Source organism: Schistocerca piceifrons, chromosome X (assembly GCF_021461385.2).
Source record: "Schistocerca piceifrons isolate TAMUIC-IGC-003096 chromosome X, iqSchPice1.1, whole genome shotgun sequence".
Taxonomy (NCBI): Eukaryota; Metazoa; Arthropoda; class Insecta; order Orthoptera; family Acrididae; genus Schistocerca; species Schistocerca piceifrons.
The window spans coordinates 755,713,241-755,732,654 of NC_060149.1; the positions used below are offsets into that span (position 1 = coordinate 755,713,241).

The following is a 19,414-nucleotide window of genomic DNA, read 5'->3' on the forward strand; positions in this document are numbered from 1 at the left end:
GATGAATTACAAGAACATTGCACTGTACTTCTGAGCAACACAGGCAATGCAATATCATATACATCTGCCGACGCCGGGCAACCGATTTTCAATTAAAATTTCTGCCTGTACGGGACTATAGATAATGAATGCACGAATGCTGGTTGTAGACACATGGTTGACTTCATATGGGTCTGGTCCTGAGTCGCGCTTGGATAGCCTAATGGTAAGGCGACCGCTCGCGATAAGTGGGAAATCCGGGTTCGAATCCTGCTCCGGCACAAATCTTTATTGTCATCATTCCATGATACTGCTGACGGTTTTCAATGTTAGCAACTGAAAATACATTTCAAGGAGAAACATGTTGTGCGTCATCGCGAGCCTACGTCTCAAATTTCCGACGAATCCCGTTTCAGTGTTTCTAGAAACATATTACTGTTTCCAGTATACACCTAGGGTAACAACCATTATAGTAAAATTAAAGAAATCTCGACCTATACAGTGGAGTGCCGAAATTCGCTCCTCCCGTGTTCCTCCTCCGAATGGTTCAGAGAAGGAAAATTATTCTAAAAAATGTTCAAATGTGTGTGAAATCTTATGGGACTTACCTGCTAAGGTCATCAGTCCCTAAGCTTACACACTACTTAACGTAAATTATCCTACGGACAAACACACACATCCATGCCCGAGGGAGTACTCGCACCTCCGCCGGGACAAGCCGCACAGTCCATGACTGCAGCGCCTCAGACCGCTCGGCTAATCCCACGTGGCAAAATTATTCTATTATTCTGGATACCGCCCACCACTCCCGTACGGTGGCCCACGAGTACAGATGTAGATATGCCGTATTATTAGATTTAGAAGAAAGGTTGCAGTTTAACTTCCTGGAGGCGTCTAGATGATTAGAGATAGAAAGCTAGGTCATCTGTATAAATATTTGAAGATATGCCTCAGTTTGTTTTGGGAAACCATAAAACACTTAAGAAAATGGCCAGACAGGTATTTGAACTACTCTCCACTAGAATATCGGTCCAGTGGTTTACCCAACCATTGCATTATTTTGGTTCGTTTGCTGGACTATTCGCGGTGTTGCGTATTGGCGTCCTTCCCGGGATGCTTAGCGCTCAGCATGGTGCAACAACGTCTGTGGAGTATAGGGTGAATGCAACAGAACCAATGGGAGGTTGAAGCTTTGAGTTAGCTCGTGTGGTTTGCGCAGACGGAGGAGGGGTGCTCCCGAAAGCCAAATACGAGTCTCGAGCGGTAAACGATATTAACCTGTCATGAATGTCAACGCTGGCCACGTTATCAAATCCGATATGAGTTTCTCGTTATGGCTTTGGAAAGAGAAATTCTACATTGTGAACTGAACGCAGAGATCGCGACAGCGCTGGCATTTCTAATCAAAAATGCCAGTTCCTGAGAATGCAGAAGGGCTCTGATTTTTTAGCTTTCGGTGTATTAATGGGTTTTGCACTGTTACACTGTCCGAGCCTGATGTTCGATAGTTATCACAAACAGTATTAAAACAACCATTATCTTGCGTGAATCTTTTTGTAATTAAACCAACACATTAAATCAACACATTTCTTACCTGTGTATGTTTACAGTGGTGAACAAACAATAAGTTTAGTTTGGCCCTAAGTGTCCAAATATGCATCATTTGATACGTAATGCGACGTCAAAGAGAAGACAGGTTTTAAGGCCTTCAGTGAAATGAAATGAAATGAATTATGTATTATTTCTCCAAATATTCTTGCCGAAGGTATGCACTGTGTTCAGCTTCAATCTGATTTCATTCATTGTATCAGCGCAGCAATGATCCTCGCAGTGTTCAGAACATTTGATAACTGAATTAGTCCAAACACAGCAAATATTCACATAATCAGTCCCGCTGCGCATAACCCGCCGTGATGGAAATAAGACTGTTCACACCGTCCTCAGGAATGAAATTCGGGGCTTTAATTAGCGAGATCATTCTGCCCTCCCTTTCAGCTGGTCCCCATAATTAGAAGTGCTTACCAAAACCTCGACCTACCATAGGCATCAGGACGTGTGACATCAACACGAGACGCCAGAAAACATTATCTGCTGGAAAAAAAGAAACAAAATGGGAAATTTAAAGTTCATCTGTGTTGTATGTAAACGTAGCCTTCCGCGGCCGTTGTCACAATCAATAAAATTCTTCTGTGTTTGCGACCGCATTGTCAGCTACAAAATTCCGACGTTTCAGCGACTATTGCAAGACGCCTTCGTCAGGGTTTATTGCTAACTGCTGAATGTGCACTAGTTTAATTACTTGAATACTATAGAGGAGTGCTGTCATTGGATATGAGGGTGAGGAGGAAGGGTATTAGGTGTCCATTTATTGGCCTTTGCATTACGTCTTGTCACTGGCGGAAATTGGCGTTTTCCATTAGAGTTTTCTTTATTGCTTGCCTTTGGTGGAAACCGGCGATTAGGAAATTGAGCGGCGACGTTGGCGTAGCGCCTAACTGCCCAGTATCGGCTAGGGCGCGTCAGCACTGTGTGTACCTCCGCCGCTGCGGCCTACTGCGCACCTGTTGCTTTGCGTGAGCTGTCCTTCCGCAAAGCTGTCACTGCTGGCAGCCAAGACGCTGGGAGTCGTTCCCCGTCTTCTCTATTCATGTTGTCAGCTCGCATGGCTATTTCTATAGCCTCTCTAACCTTCCCCCTCAAGCTAAACGGCTGTTTCGCCAGTACGCGGGCCTCTCGAAATTCAATCTCCATCCTCCACTGTTCCTGGTGTTCTGCCACCACTGATTTGTTGTATGGTTTGAGACCGATATATCTGTCGTGTTCAGATAACCTTGTGCTTATTGGACTCCCAGTCTCGCTTACATACACCAGACCACATTCACACCCGATTTCATAAACCCTGTATTTATCTTTCTCCCCGTAAACAGCGCGAGGGTTCGTGTCCTCGACGAAAATCAAAAATGAAACGATAATTATAACTTATTACAGTCCGTATTAATCCTACCACGAGAAGCAATACAAATCAATCGCAGACGACCTAGGCATACTGCACCTCAAGTACCGGTAGTTCCAAAGTGTACCGCTATACATCCTTGGCCGAGGTGTTGGGTTTTCACCCAGTTACAATGCCCCCTAAACGCGAGGGTGATTTTTACGTTCATAACTAAAATAGTGAATCTAGAGAAGACCACTTCACTAAGAGACTGTATATCTGCTGGTGTTCCGAAGATCGCAGATCAACATAGCATACAACAAACAATTACTATTTCTTTTTTAGTTCTTTACTACAAATCAGACATGACAACCATCTGAATGAAGAAATAACGAAGGTGATATAAAGAAGGCCTGACGCAAATTTCTTCATAAGAGATATGGTGAGAAAACGGATAGTGTATGCGAAAGCTAACTTACAAGGGAACCTCCCCATCGCACCCCCCTCAGATTTAGTTATAAGTTGGCACAGGGATAGGCCTTGAAAAACTGAACACAGATCAATCGAGAAAACAGGAAGAAGTTATGTGGAACTATGAAAAAAATAAGCAAAATATACAAACTGAGTAGTCCATGCGAAAAATAGGCAACATCAAGGAGAGTATCAGCTTACGAGCGCCGTGGTCCCGTGGTTAGCGTGAGCAGCTGCGGAACGAGAAGTCCTTGGTTCAAATCTTCTCTCGAGTGAAAAGTTTAATTTTTATTTTCAGACAATTATCAAAGATCAGGCACTCACACATAATCAACTTCGCTCTCCAAAATTCCAGGACATGTTCAGATTTGCTTGGACATATGCAGGATTTGACGGTCTACACACGGAAACATTTGAAAACGTAAAAAACGTATGTTTCGACACAGCACAGGGAAAACTGTGCGACTGTGAAACTGTTGCATTCATTTGTTGCAGTTTATGTGACAAACTCTTATGTTTTCATCACTTTTTTGGGAGTGATTATCACATTCACAAGAAAACCTAAATCGAGCAAGGTAGAAGAATCTTTTTACCCATTCGCCAAGTGTGCAAGTTGGGTGGGTCGACAACATATTCCTGTCATGTGACGCACATGCCGTCACCAGTGTCGTATAGAATATATCAGACGTGTTTTCCTGTGGAGGAATCGGTTGACCTATGAATTTGCGATCAAATGTTTTCGGTTCCTATTGGAGGAGCACGTCCTTTCGTCTACTAATCGCACGGTTTTGCGGTGCGGTCGCAAAACACAGACACTAAACTCGCAGTTGCTCACTCTAACCACGGGACCACGGCGCTCCTCAACTTACATTCTCCTTGATGTTGCCTATCTTGCACATGGACTACTCAGTTTGTATATTTTGCTTATTTTTTAATAGTTCCACACAATTTCTTCTTGTTTTCTCGATTGATCTGTGTTCAGTTTTTCAAGGCCCATCCACTGCGTCAATTTATAACTAAATCTGAGGGGGGTGCGATGGGGAGGTTCCCTCGTTAGAAAACAGCATCCTGCCACAAAACTGCTTAAACATTCATTTGTTTATAGACCATAACCGATTTCGGGTTTCGAAACTCATTCTACATTTGGCTTGTGTTGGGCTGTATGTTACAGACCCGAAGTGGTGTGCTACGATGCCATCGAACAGCCTCCTTGGCTGTATATATACATCACGTTATTATTAAAGGAAACATTAACTTTGTTATACAAATATTATCTCGTTTTTAAAATGTACCCACATGTTTGTCAAACCGATTCGTGTGGCCAAAGCTCGAAAAAAGTCAAATGAAAACGATATAACCTCCCTCTCTCCACCCCCCCCCCCCCAACTGCCCCCTCCCCCCTGTCTCTCTCTCTCTTCGCGCGCGCTTGTAGAACATTAATTTTAATAATAAACGCTGAGACACGAAGGATCATTAATAGGACAGGAAAATATTATGGAAAAAATTGGCTCTAAGTATTTGCCTGTCTTACCATATTTTCTTTTTAGAACGTGTATCGTGTACTACTTGACTGGGGAGATGTGATGCATATACGGACAGCATGTCCGTTTTTCGTGTTTTGTACAGCTGTGGTCTAGTATTCCAGCTACTTATTTATTAGGTATCATGGATCCGTACATGCGACTAATTCGCTTGGATGGTATGCTAAATTATAAAATATCTTCCACCTTCCACGGTGTTGAAATCTTGGCAGAATTAATAAATGATAAAGTGAAAGACAAGAGGTCAGAAAAAGGCGCACACACAAACCGAATTGCAGGTCCCTCCTGCTATTAACTGTTTTGACATTATCGTACCCATCGCAGTTGTAATGCCAAAAACAAGTTACATAAGGGAGGGCTAATCCATTGCAGCAATGAGATCGACGCAAGAGAAGTGAAAAATTAGTATGAAACCACGTTAGTATGTGGCATAATTTTTGGTGCTCCACATATTTTCCCTTCAGATGCGCTCGTTTCGTCAACTAGTGCTGCTCGGTGTTCTGGCCTGCGTGCAGAGACTGATGTCGCATTCCCGTTTTGCCATAGATTTGCAAGGAAGCGACAGCAGTTGGCAGCAAACCTGAACGAGCATCTGCAGATGATGCCTTGCGCCAGACGCAAGCCGAGACTGGTTAAACCGGTTTGCAGACGGCTGGACGCTGTTTAACGATGGGGACCATTCTGGCGGGCTTTGTGGACTCTGACGGGTCTATCTACGGGAAATAAGTCTCTCTGGGTCAAGTGCCCCACTGCGGACATGCTTGGTTTTCTTCAGGTTCTGTAGCACAGTTTTAGATGTTATGGGCCGGCCGAGGTGGCCGAGCAGTTCTAGGCGCTACAGTCTGGAACCGCGCTACCGCTACGGTCGCAGGTTCGAATCCTGCCTCGGGCATGGATGTGTGCTATGTCCTTAGGTTAGTAAGTAGTTCTAAGTTCTAGGGGACTGATGACCTCAGATGTTAAGTCCCATAGTGCTCAGAGCCTAGATGTTATGGAGGAAGATTTTTACGGGACCTATGTGCAGAAAAGATCCACATTCGTATTACAAGGCCAACAAAATCGACTCACGCTAGTAACTTTCGCGCAAAAATTGCTGATTCTTACGTAGTTTTCATGTATCGTAAGCTACCGTCATTGAATGTACGATCCACCCCTTGATGTCTGTTTATAAGCACTTCATCAGTCGTGAAAGTGCGTATCATACTCCACTCATATTCTCCGTCCCTGAATTTGTCATGTCGATCTGCGAATGAAACAGGTGCTTGCTTATTGGGATTTTGGAGACTTTTTCTCCCCTGTTGACTGAAGTAAAAACACCACTGAAAAGACAATAGAAAAGATTTTATTGTTAAAGTTTACATTCGTTGGATTGTCTCGATTTTGCCAAGAGTAGCTACCTCGAAACTTACATGTGTACTTTTAACTGCTTACAATATCACTTTCACCCGTCTAATAGGGACGTTTAAGGCACTGTTTGGCGCTGAATATGAAACTGAGTCAGCACCAAAGTGTCAAAGGATCTTGACGTACATAACAGTTCTCTTGGCATTAGGTGTAATGCGTTCCCCGCAAGGCAGTGGCGAGGATCATATGAATCAGGGACCAAGCTGACTGCCTGGCGAGGGCGCCGATGGAATAGCCGCTTCAGTATGCCGACCACACTATAGCTGCCACACCAAATTATTACAGAACTCATGCACTAACACATGCAGAAAAACATTACATCTACATTGCTTTACCTTCACAACTTAACGCAGTTAAAGTATTTCTGGAAGAACCGTAAACACTTCTGAAAGTAGTTCTGTGGTCCACTTCAAGTGGAAAAGGTAACATACAAGTGGCTAAACAATTGATAAACACAAAACACGCGAAAAATTAACAATAATTTAAATTAAATTTTAAAAAATCCCGGAGTCACATTTCCTCCTCCTTTGCACTATTGAGTTTTGCTCGTACATATTGTCTTTATGGCACTTTTAGAGAAGAACACTCCACTTAAAGTTGCTCACTAATTCGTCCTTGTCTTTACTTCTTCTCTGAAGGCTTAACTTTTCACTCACACTCAAATATAAAAATTTGGTGATCGTTGTGGGTGCAGCTGATGTATCGGTCAGTGTATGTTAGATGATTTATTGATGGTTTGAATGTGCAAGGGCTTTGTTATGTAGAAAGAACATATCAGTATCCTTTAGTGAGATGAAACTCATCCAGTGCCAGTGATGTTTCACTTTACAGAGTCTCTGTGTTTGAGCTCCGTAACAATACAGTAAGACAACAGGTCTAACCCATCGGATGTCAATCACAATGTGCCACAGAGTACATTCAATTAATGTTGAAAATGTATCTATACCACAGTATACAGATTTCATCACACTGCTCATGTGTGTTGATGCCATTACACATGAAAGTAGCTTCATCAGAATTAGTTGAGAAGGTCATCAGTCCCATTGTATGAGGGAAGGATGGGGAAGGAAATTGGCCATGCTCTTTCAAAGGAACCATCCCAGCATTTGCCTAAAGTGATTTAGGGAAATCAGCACCATGGCAGTTAGCAATTATTCATTGTAGTCTCACAGCTCGTGATGACCCTCGCTCCCAGTGGAAGATGAAGTTGCAGTACTCCTTGTGGCAGTCTGATGACCATATTTAGAAATAGTGTTCTGGACAGACGTCTGAACAAATATTAACCAAATTATTCTATAAGTCTTCACCTTTTGCCTTCATGTTGGATACAGTCTTCATGGGATTTCTCATGAGATCTGTGCAAATAACAGTCTCTGTTTTAGTATTGACCCTTAGAAGACAATATCTTCTAAAACAGGATACTAGATTTAGTGGAAGGAGACACCAATAGGAGAGGTTTCTACTGCTTTGCAGAGGTTCTTATAATACAACAAATTCAGCTGATCGCGAGTTTGGAACTGGGTTTACCAAGGCTAGTTACACATGATTAAATCACTAATACTAGTAGAACATAAATGGTGTGAGAGCAAAGAAATATGCATAATCATGACATAGACCAGTGGGAGGGGCAATGGTGTATTTAGTATCTGTCTGTACCATGCTGCTGCAATCAATAAACTGAAATTGCTGCAGACTTTAAAATAGTCTCATGATGATAGTATATTGTTCAGTTATCTGCAGAAGTCCATTTTATACAATGGCATCTTAGTCTATTTTCTTCTTACTGTAGGATATGTTGAATGATACTGAATGACATATAATTATTGCCTATTTGTGTAACACTGGTATTTTTCTTTTCAGCCCTCCCACAAGGAGCGTACTGGTATTCTCACTACTTTCCTGCTGTCCCAGCACCTACTATGGGGGAAGAGAACCAAAATGAAATGTCTCCATTACAGAGCCAGGTTGGTTCACATATTTCCAGGGTTTACACAGGTCTACTCAATGTAACATGTGGAAGATGTTTTTGGTTACCTGATTTCTTTATTTGCAGAGTGACAGTGATAATAGCAGTTCTAGTACAGAGGCCAGTCCAGTAATGAATCTATCTGCTCCCCTTGAAGTACAGTGCAAGTGAGTAAACAATTGTTATATTTCTAAATATACTAAGCCTTCCAGTACACAAAATATATGCTATTATGACTAATAGCTGTATATATATTCTCTTCTGAATTATTCATTCCACAACTTATATGCAAGAAGCTTTCCATTCTACTGGATTAGTCATGTATGGTCAGTGAGCAATATTTCAGCACAAACTTTACCTTATCTGCTCTATTTAGGGATATACTGGGCAGAAATAATTCCTCAGCTACAGGTGTCTATAGAGGGTATCATCACATGCTTCTTAGAGAAAATATCCAGTGAAATACTAACGTATATACTACAGAGATAATAAGGACATATAATATATTACTAGTAAATATCTAAACTGGCAACAGTTAATTGGTTGTATTCAGCTACATCCAGATTTATAACAAAAGTTCTTCAAAGTATAGCAGTTTTTGTTAAATTAGGTATTTTGAAACCTATGAAACACATAAGCCAAGTTCCTGAGATCTGACTAAGCATCATGCGAAACATTACTATCTGCTAAGAAAAAATTAACAGCCAGTTGCTGAATACCGCAATAAGGACTGGTTTTAACTGTCTACGAGGAAGTATTTCTTGATATCACTTGTGTTCATATCAGCTTTACTGTTTTAATTCCGAGGTTTATCTTTCCATAAAAGCTGTAATTTTAATCTCAGGCAACATATTGTCTCATTGCAAGTTTCATTTCTCTTGCCAGAAACATAATATAATTATTCCCAATATTTGTCTTCTTATGTACCATTTCAATGGCAAATAGCATCCACTGATTACTCTCCTGAATTTACAGTTAGAAGGGTAGTGCATATCAAATCATCAATTTAGACATAATTGTGGTTAATACACTCTTAGTGACAGAGATGGTCGAAATCTTTAATAGATGTAAAATAAGTTTAGAGCTTAAAATCTCTTAAATGTCAAAGTCTAGAGACAAAGCATTAACACTGTTGGATAAGGATTTCAAATGAACTTATCTAAGGCATTTTAGATGAAACTGTTATCTTGGGAGCTATGTGAAACATCAAAACCTAAATCATGATAAGGGGAAAAATATTAAGAATACTCATACTAAAGTGAACGTAGCATCTTAACCACTGTGTCATCGCCCTCACTCACCCTCAATATATGTTCACGCAGGAAGTCCATCATAGATTCCTTAGCAGTTGTAGATGCAGCATTCGATAAGGTGTCAAGTTTAATCTTGGAAGATTTTAAAGACCATCTTGTCATCTGTGCCATAGTTCATGCAGACAATTAACAGTTGATAAAACACTTCCTATTCAGACATTCAATTTTTAAAAAAATTAGTTGCTGAAATGACTATTAATCAAATGACTATAAAGTCAGTGAATAAAATATGTTATTTAATCTCTATGCCTGTCACTAACTATTGCACCAGGATAAATCAGTTAATTTGAAGTGTGTGATGCTCTTCTGTAAAGACATTGTTTTCTGGAGCTATTGTTGTAGCCATAGCCTTTATGTTCTTCTCCTATATTATTTCCACTATTGTTGGCATCAGCTGTTTGAGAATGTCTCTGGTGACAAGTAGACACAGTTTATATCAGTGGACCCCATTCACAGTTTTATTGGTTGGCTGGTTCAGTATGACTCCTTTTAAAATCTTCTTACGCTCATCTCCACTGTTTTGTAGACTATTTATTGTTGTTGTTTCTGATATTCTTGAACACCCAGACCTTCAATTCAAGACTGCTTTTTCTTAACTGTCACTGAGTTACTCATGGCAAAGGCACACTTTCTTGTGTAAGGTGGACTTTCTTGTGTTTACTAAAGGTTTAAAATCCTTGTTCGGTCATCCATCTTTATGTTTTGTGTGGTTTTATTATTTTTTTGTGTTTTTTTTATGCGAGTGCCAACATGGTCCATTTGTAAAGGACACTGCCACTTTCTTTTCCCATCCTACCTTGAATTCACTGTTTACAGGATGTAAAACTCTAATCTTCCTTCAATTTTTTAAACTTATTTAAGGAAAAAAATGTTTTCACAGTTGATGTGCAGACATTTATGATGTTTCACTCATTTCTCATTTTGAAGGAATTCCAGCTATTTTTCTAAAAGTAGTTTTATTCTTTCACAACAACTAAAAGATTATTTACCCCATTATCTCCTAAATAACTCACAAATAGCTAAGTACACGGGAGTAAAAGATTATTTTGTAGGAAAGTTTCTTCCTGTCTTGTGAAAATTAAGTTAGAGAGGAAGTGTCAATATCTATATTTAGGTACCTAGTTTATGATACTTTTATGCATCATGATGTCATTTATGGCCTATAATTCAACTTCTGAATATGTGAAAAACTTAACAGAACCTGTTTGCAGGTGGTTTCAATGTGGTCAGTGGTTTGGTAACCTGAGTGCTCTTGCTACCCATGTTGCTAGAAGTCACACGGCTCCTGGGCAAGAAGGTCTTTTCTACTGTCGGTGGGACGGTTGCAGTCGGGGTAACCGTGGCTTCAATGCGAGGTAAGTGATAACTGAGAATTATCATTTTAGGACTAACTGATAAATTTTGGTGTGTAAAGAATAATAACGTAATTTAAAATTATCTGAGCTCTGGCTGAGTGTGAGCACTTACATCTCTTAAGTGTGTGATATTAAAAACTGATAAAAACATTTGGCGTGCAAGATAAGGGGAGAGAAAAGTATGTACGTAATAATGAAGAAGGCATATGCAACAATCCATCAAATAGAAGTGAGGGAATCTTACAGACCCATACTGGATGCGTACAAAAAAATCAGTATTTAATAGACTTAGATTGTGTACTAAAAGAACAAACAGAAGAATATGCTGTCGCAGAAGAATTAGTAAATCAACAGCTGGATCTTTAAAACAATATTGGTGCTGGAGATACATTCAGTATCTTCCGTACTGTAATAGCTAGGAACTTTATGTTTGAAATGGCTTTTCAGGTGTAGATATACGTATTAAAGCACCATATAGCCATAATGAAGGTGGTTGATCAATATGTACTGGATAAGAAGTATGAAAACGTTATAGCTTAAACCAATCTCTTGACAAAGGAAACAATACAATAATTTTTTCTGGACCTTTAAATAATATAAGCCAAAAGAGAAAAAATATAAAGGTATATATGAAACATTACTCTCTTAACTGAAACTAAAGAAAATCAGATGACTTGTTATTGGAAAACCAAGTCTTTCAGCCAGGATCATTTTATGAAACTAATTAAAGTCAGGCCAGAAATTACAGTAAAAGAAAGGTGAGAATCAACACAGTGTGTTTCGTAATTTCAGCAGTAACATAACTGGAGATGAAACATAAAAAGTACAGGGTATCTGCAATGGAGGGAATAAAATTATTAAAAAACTATTCAAATAAGAAATTTGTAAGAAACATAGTAGTGCAAGGAGGAAAAGCATTTGCTGAAAAGACAAAATAGCAGTTGCAGAAGACTGAAAGAAAATTAAGAGTGCCTGAAGATAAATATGTACTGAAAGGGCTATAATGTACTAAGAAAGAGAAATTGTCTTTAGCTTATCATTATCTCTAGTGGGACGAATCAGTGGGAAACATACTGGAACAGTAGGGACTAAAAATTGTAGGGAACTCTGAAGTTTGATCTACATTATAAAGAATATTGAGGGATATGGCTGTAATATGTACATCCAGAAATAAGCAGTACATGACACAGATAGAAAAACTGGGAAAACAAATGAAAACAGTGGTCCATAACATATATTAAACTTGGTAAAAGACTGTTTTCAACACATTCATCTATCTTTCGAAGCAAACGCAGGAAATTTAAACAACAAATGCAATTTATTCTACAGGTTTTTGTACCATTTTGAGAACTGACAGAGCAACTTTTTTCAGGTACAAGATGTTGGTGCACGTGCGAACACACACTAATGAGAAGCCTCATCATTGTTTCAAATGTGATAAGAGTTTTAGCAGAGCAGAAAATTTAAAAATCCATGCACGTTCTCATACAGGTCAGTATTTATCACCATATGAATTAAGGTACTTAACCGTAGTATGTTTACCCAACTTTTGTTTAGGACTATTTTAGGACTATAGTGTCTGTAATAATGTGGTAAAGGAACAGTTTGCTTGCAACAGATGCTCCAGTCTGGAATGAAATATGTAACTGTCATCAGTACTGTCACCTAATGAAGAAATATTAAGTTTTATCTATTCCTTCTACAGTAAGAAATAAGTGGCGAAGTTCTCCTTTCATCTCCCAGAGTTGTACTACACAATTCTAGTAAAATATTACAATACTTATGAGATATTTGTTCTTCACACACACACTTTCTAATGTAGCTTCAGTTGACCTCACCTTACATATTTTAGACTTCTTCTACTGTTTGTGTACCTAATAATCACTAAGACACATTGGATACAAGAATGGTCCTTACCATGCTCCATTCACAATATTTTATTTTAAAAACTTGTAAAATGTAAGCAGAAAGGTCCTAAAAAGAGAATATACTTTACTGCTTATTTTCATGTTAGATGAAGTCTAGGAATTTTATGATTTGTAGCCAGCTGTCTTAAATTTAAGAAACAAATTATGGGAATTTATTTTATGCCAAAAATTATTAACTAATGCATTTCATATTACAGGTGAACGTCCATATATATGTCCCGTACCAGGATGTGGAAAGGCTTATTCAAACTCAAGTGACCGCTTCAAGCATACAAGAACCCACTCTGTGGATAAACCATATACATGTAAGGTACCAGGCTGCTCCAAACGATACACAGATCCAAGTTCACTTCGAAAACATGTCAAAACCTATCGCCATTATCTGTGTACAAAGGAACAGCTTTCAGAGGTCACAATTCCTCTGAAACCTTCGAGTACAAACTTCCCCAGCCTCTGGGTCAATGTTCCATGGAACTTATGGGAGCCTCAAAACCCTGCATGCACAGCAGAACAAGATTTGCCTCTTGATCTTAGTATCAGTGCTAAAGTATAGCATCTAAGTACAATATGTCTTTTACCCTACATGCAATTACTTCTGCTACACACAAATCTCTGTGATCAAAAAGACAGCTTGTCTGTCTTATTTTCTGGTACCTAAATATTTGTAATGTCACTGTCAGTTTTCTTAATAGTAACATGTTGGCACAGTTGCTATCAAACATAAGCGAACTGCAACTAGATGCAGAAAGTTAATCTCATGACAGGAACTATCGATGATTTCATTGATGTAATAGTATTGCATAATGGATATTTCATAAAATAATTGCATACATGATATTCAGAAGGGGAAGATTTAAAAAAAAAGTATTGCTTGGACAATCACTAAGAATTGTGGATACTTACGTGTGGCTCTTCTGCGGAAAAATAATAACTTTTTCTGTTAGAGCATAATTGATTGCCGACTGGTAAAATGTTAAAATGGAGATGATTGATCTCAAATGTTTCATCACAAAAATTTAATAGCTTATAATTTAAGTATGAATCAGTGAATGATAGGAGTCTGTAATAGTATGTGTAAATGTGGATGTATTTTATTTTTACCATGGCAGTGAAGCTTAAGAATTGAAGACAGCTTAATATAAGAATAAATTATGTTTGTACCTGTGTTTGTATATTTTAATGTGTGTTCTGTATTTATAGTGTAAGCAGTCAAAGATGTGTGCACTTCTATTACCTGAATGTTATTTATTTAGAGAGTATTGTATTAAAGAATAATTAGTAAAAGGAATATATGATGTTTACTATATTAGGAAGAACATTTATTATAATTCTCAGTGCACATGTACAGTCATTAGTGTCTGAACATACTTTACTGGAAGTGAAACTGATTGAACTTACAACTAGTTCTGAAAGATCTGGCTGCTGTTCTCTTTTCCTACCAAGTATTAGTTAAGAAAAAATAACATTGACTGAGTGGATTTCTCGCACAGAAAATAAAAGCCATTTGTTTTCACAAACTTTTAATCCCTCCTTTAGTTACTTTCTCCATGGCTAGTCTGTGATGATGAGTAGGTGCTATTGTGAAGAGAAAAAGTTATTAGTACTGAAATTGTGAATTTCAGAAATATGATATACATAAAATTCTTCACAGTTATCAATATTGTCCTTCAAGTGCATGATATTTGTTTGTCAAATTCTGCAGGAGTTGTGTATCAAAATATATCATACATGCAGTCCAACCACTACTTTATTAAATGATTTCAGAACCAACTTACAGAATTTATTAATGAAATAAACCCCTATTCTTTCTTAGACAAAATATTTTACAAATCTATAATGGAATTTCCATAAGAAAATACAATTGTGAAACCCATGAAAATTAAAATAATGTGTGTATTTGGGCATAATTCTGAAAATTGTGAATACATGATGAGACAGGCACCCTTACTTTTTGTTATTGTATTACTTGTGTTTCAGTTTGTGAATAAACGTTTTGTTGTGAATTTTATGAAATAAGAGTAACTTTTAATTGTACACTGCTTTTTCCTTTTAAGTCTTATTAAAGTTATATCTGATTTCAGGTAAATTCAAGACTACATTCAATTTAAAACTGTGTTTTAAGTTTCTGAATTGATTTTGTGTATTCTTTATTTGTTAAATTAAATTTTGGAACCTTGGTCATGAAATTTATCAAATGGAATCAACTTTTACACTAACAAATAAAGAGTCATGCAGAATCATATGTCAGTGTAATGTAATATCAACAGTATGTGAAGGCACTGTCTATTTTTGATGTAGCATAGGCCTTCTGAAAGAAATGGTGGTCAAACTTCAACAGTTTGGAGAAACACTACATTGTCTTGGAAAAAAAGTTTTCCAGTATCTTGGTATATGTGCACAAAATACTGGAAATAATAAACTATCAAAAAATAGACAATACAAGATGGAATAATGACAATATTATGAAAACGATAGACTGCTGTTCACCATACAATGGAGATGATGAGTAACGGAGCGGCACAACAAAAAGACTGCTAAACAAATAAGATTTCGTCCAAAAGGCCTTCTTCTGGAGTAGAGAACACACATTCACCAAAATACAACTCATACACACGAAACTACTGTCTCTGGTTGCCTCAGTGAGGGATCTGGGTGGTCACACATCTTGAAATTGCCTAAAGATTATGCAGTCACTACCAAAGGTTTCTCAAAGGAAATCTTTCACCTGCCAAGCAACATGCAGTATCATCACAGCTTGCATGAAAACAGTTGTGTGGACACAGTTGCATTCATGCAAAGCTGGAATCACGTGTTGCACAAGGATGTCGTTGCAACATGCAGATGTCATTTACACCTAACAGGCCCACAAGGTCTTCTCAAAGAAAAATAGATTCAGAATGAAAGATCTTGTGAAACTACACAACACATTCATGTAAGCTAAGTGAAACAGATGTTACTGCACAACATGTTGTGGAGTATAACTCATATATTATGTTTCTGTGCATTCATGGCAACACGCAGAGTAAAATGTGCCTCATCTGTCCAAAGAATATTTCCCGGCCCATATCTGTTTCCATGTGTATCAAAAACCTATCTTGTGGCTTCATTTGCTATATGTTCTGAATGTTGTAAGGATATCAATAAAGTCATGTCATTGTAGCCTATCTTAGGGCTTCCTTTGTGCACATTTTGAATCGTGTAGTGATACCAGTGTAAAATGCTGTGCAAAATTTTTTGTGCTGTTGACCGGGGGAGATGCAATTCCCATGACACAGCTTTAGTATTGGCTGTAGAATCTGAGGCATGTGATGCATGATTAGCTATAGCTACAACAACATTCCCTTGGGAATGGGCCACCTCCCTCTCCCTACTGCACCACCTAATTCACCCATGTCCTTGAATTTCTTGATCATCTTCTTTAGCCCATTTATTGCAGCTATTTGTGTCAGCAGTATTCCCACAGTGTAGTGCTGCTATTGTGCTGGTAAAGTAGTTGTGGTAAAACAATTTTACCGGCAGTGCACTGTCTTTCTTCTCAGTAGCCATTGTGTTTCATACAGAAAGCTTCAGTTTTCTGAATCCTTCAAACCAAGAATCACTTCACAAAATGAATCAATAAGTGTCATCAAACAACAAACATCATACTCAGTCCACAATGAAACATCTCACATTCTGATTGCTTACAGTGCCATATTTTCACCTGGTAGCAGGAAGTGCAGAAAGTGAAACTATTATTTTTTCAGCATACTCCACAAGTGCATCAATTAATGAACATGCCTATGATATTTCAGCATCCTGCAGTGTATATAGCCCTCACTGCAGCACTTAGAACACCGTTAGTTTAGTTATAAGCAACTGATACAAACTGATATAATGTTTTTGCGTGCTTTATATGAGAAGCATTTAATGCAGCAATTTCAAGTCATTTTGGAACAACTTTAGAAAACTGTAAAGGCTGAGGTGAAATAAATGGGAAACATTAAAAGAAATGTAATATTAATTCAGTGCAGAAAGTTGACAAAACATATATGTAACAGAAATACTTGATTTGTTAAAAAAGAAATTGTGATACTTTGACCTTACAAAGATTTTCTTGACTTATTAAAAGTCGTTGTAATGCTTTTCTGGGCATTTTAAAAGCATGAATACAAAATTGTTTTACATTGCTTCACCCACAACAAAAGTTCTATCATACCACATCTCAAAATTTTTTATTCTGATTTTTTTTTTCCCATTAGAGGTACCAGTATGGCATACTGGTGTGTACCATCACAAATCAAGCCCTGTGGAAGAGTCTAAAACTGTTGTCCCTCCTTCATTCTATATTTGATTTAAGATTTAAGAACTATAAGAAGAACATAACATATGTTAGGAAACAAGCAGTATTCAATAAATATTTTTCACAAGACACAACACACACATCAAAAAAAGTTTAGCATCACCCATACAGAAAATTGAAATAGAGATCATCATAAACATCATTTCTGCCCTTTTTATTGCTCATGAAAACCGCACATTGCATGTTGTTTCATCATACAGTGAGACCTTCAGAGGTGATGATCCAGATTGCTGTACACACCGGTACCTCTAATACCCAATAGCATATCCTCTTGCATTGTTGCATGCCTGTATTTGTCATGGCATACTATCAACAAGTTCATCAAGGCACTGTTGGTCCAGATTGTCCCACTCCTCAACAGCGATTTGGCGTAGAGCCCTCTGAGTTGATGGTGGGTCACATCGTCCATAAACAGCCCTTTTCAATCTATCACAGTCATATTCAATAGGGTTCACGTCTGGAGAACATGATGGTCACTGTAGTCGAGCAATGTCATTATCCTGAAGGAGAATAGTCATCCATGAAGACGAATGCCTCGCCAATATGCTGCCAGTTTGGTTGCACTATCAGTCTGAGAATGGCGTGTATTCATCATGGCATACGATTGTACCATTCCTCAACAGCGATTCAGCATAGATCCCTCAGAGTAGTTGGTGGGTTGTGTTGTCCATAAACAGACATTTTCAATCTATCCCGGGCATGTTCGATAGGGTTCATGTCTGGAAAGCATGCTGACCACTCTAGTGGAGCGATATCATTATCCTGAAGGAAGTCATTCACAAGATATGCATGATGGGGACAAGAATTGTCATCCATGAAGACGAATGCCTCGCCAGTATGCTGCTGATATGGTTGCACTATTGGTCCAAGGATGGCATTCAGATATCGTACAGCCATTACAGTACCTTCCATGACCACCAGCGGCGTACATCAGCCCCACATAGTCCCACCCCAAAACAGCAGGGAACCTCCACCTTACTCCACTTGCTGCACAGTGTGTCTAAGGTGTTCAGCCTGACCGGGCTGTCTCCAAACATGTCTCCAATGATTGTCTGGTTGAAGGAATGTGCGACGCTCATTGGTGAAGAGAATGTGATGCCAATCCTGAGTGGTTCATTCAGCATGTTTTTGGGCCCATCTGTACCGTGCTGCATGGTGTTGTGGATGCAAAGATAGACCTTGCTATGGACATCAGGAGTGAAGTTGCGCATCATGCAGCCTATTGCGCACAGTTTGAGTCATAACACGATGTCCTGTGGCTGCACAAAAAGCATTATTCCACATGGTGGCACTGCTGTCAGCATTCCTCCGAGCAATAATCCATAGGTAGCAGTCATCCACTGCAGTAGTAGCCCTTGGGCGGCTGAGCGAGGCATGTCATTGACAGTTCCTGTCTCTCTGTATCTCTTCCATGTCCGAAAAACATCACTTTGGTTCACTCCAAAATGCCTGGACACTTCCCTTATTGAGAGCCCTTCCTGGCGCAAAGTAACAATAGGGACACAATCAAACTGTGGTATTGACCGTCTAGGCATGGTTGAACTACAGACAACATGAGCCGTGTAACTCTTTCCTGGTGGAATGACTGGAACTGATTGGCTGTCGGACCCGCTCCATCTAATAGCTGCTGCTCATGCATGGTTGTTTACTTCTTTGGGTGGGTTTAGTGACATCTCTGAACTGTCAAAGGGACTGCGTCTGTGATACAATATCCACAGTCAACGTCTATCTTCAGGAGTTCTGGGAAGTGGGGTGATGCAAAACTTTTTATGATGTGTGTATGTACATGCAATTATTAAATTTACACTCATTTTAGGCCTAAAGCAGGCATGTTAAACCACAAATATCCTTCTTCTTTGCATATCTATAATGCAGCTAAATGGTACAATTGAATCTAAAGTAGCTCTGCTCATTACGTATTTACTGGTGTGACTGAAACAACACACTGGCGAAAGACATCAGTGAAAAATTCAAGATGAAATAAGATGAAGTACGAGATGTATATGAGGGTATATAATTGCTCAGGTGCTCACCAAAATGGCAGAGTCAGTGCTCAGCAGGAAGCATGTGGAAAGGACCATAGACTGATAAGTTTTCAGACAAAGCCTACATCATATGGTAAGAAGCGTATACACACTCACATACACCTCAACTATTGTCTCCTGGTGCAGTCTGGTGTTCATATG

General features: G+C 38.8%; 1 protein-coding gene across 4 annotated transcripts in view; it reads left to right on the forward strand.

Annotated features, from left to right (window-relative positions):
- LOC124721837 (zinc finger protein GLIS2 homolog) overlaps positions 1-14,827 on the forward strand; it is a 127,306-nt gene extending 112,479 nt beyond the window's left edge. For 3 of the 4 annotated variants that reach the window (XM_047246963.1, XM_047246965.1, XM_047246964.1), the window contains 5 exons: positions 8,188-8,291; positions 8,381-8,460; positions 10,818-10,961; positions 12,334-12,452; positions 13,087-14,827. In XM_047246963.1, coding sequence (XP_047102919.1) covers positions 8,188-8,291; positions 8,381-8,460; positions 10,818-10,961; positions 12,334-12,452; positions 13,087-13,442 — 803 coding nt within the window. In that variant the 3' untranslated portion in view covers positions 13,443-14,827. Of the gene's footprint in view, positions 1-5,587; positions 5,699-8,187; positions 8,292-8,380; positions 8,461-10,817; positions 10,962-12,333; positions 12,453-13,086 lie in introns of those variants that run through there. The other variant, XM_047246966.1, reaches the window with a different exon arrangement.
- The last annotated feature ends 4,587 nt before the right edge of the window (positions 14,828-19,414 follow it).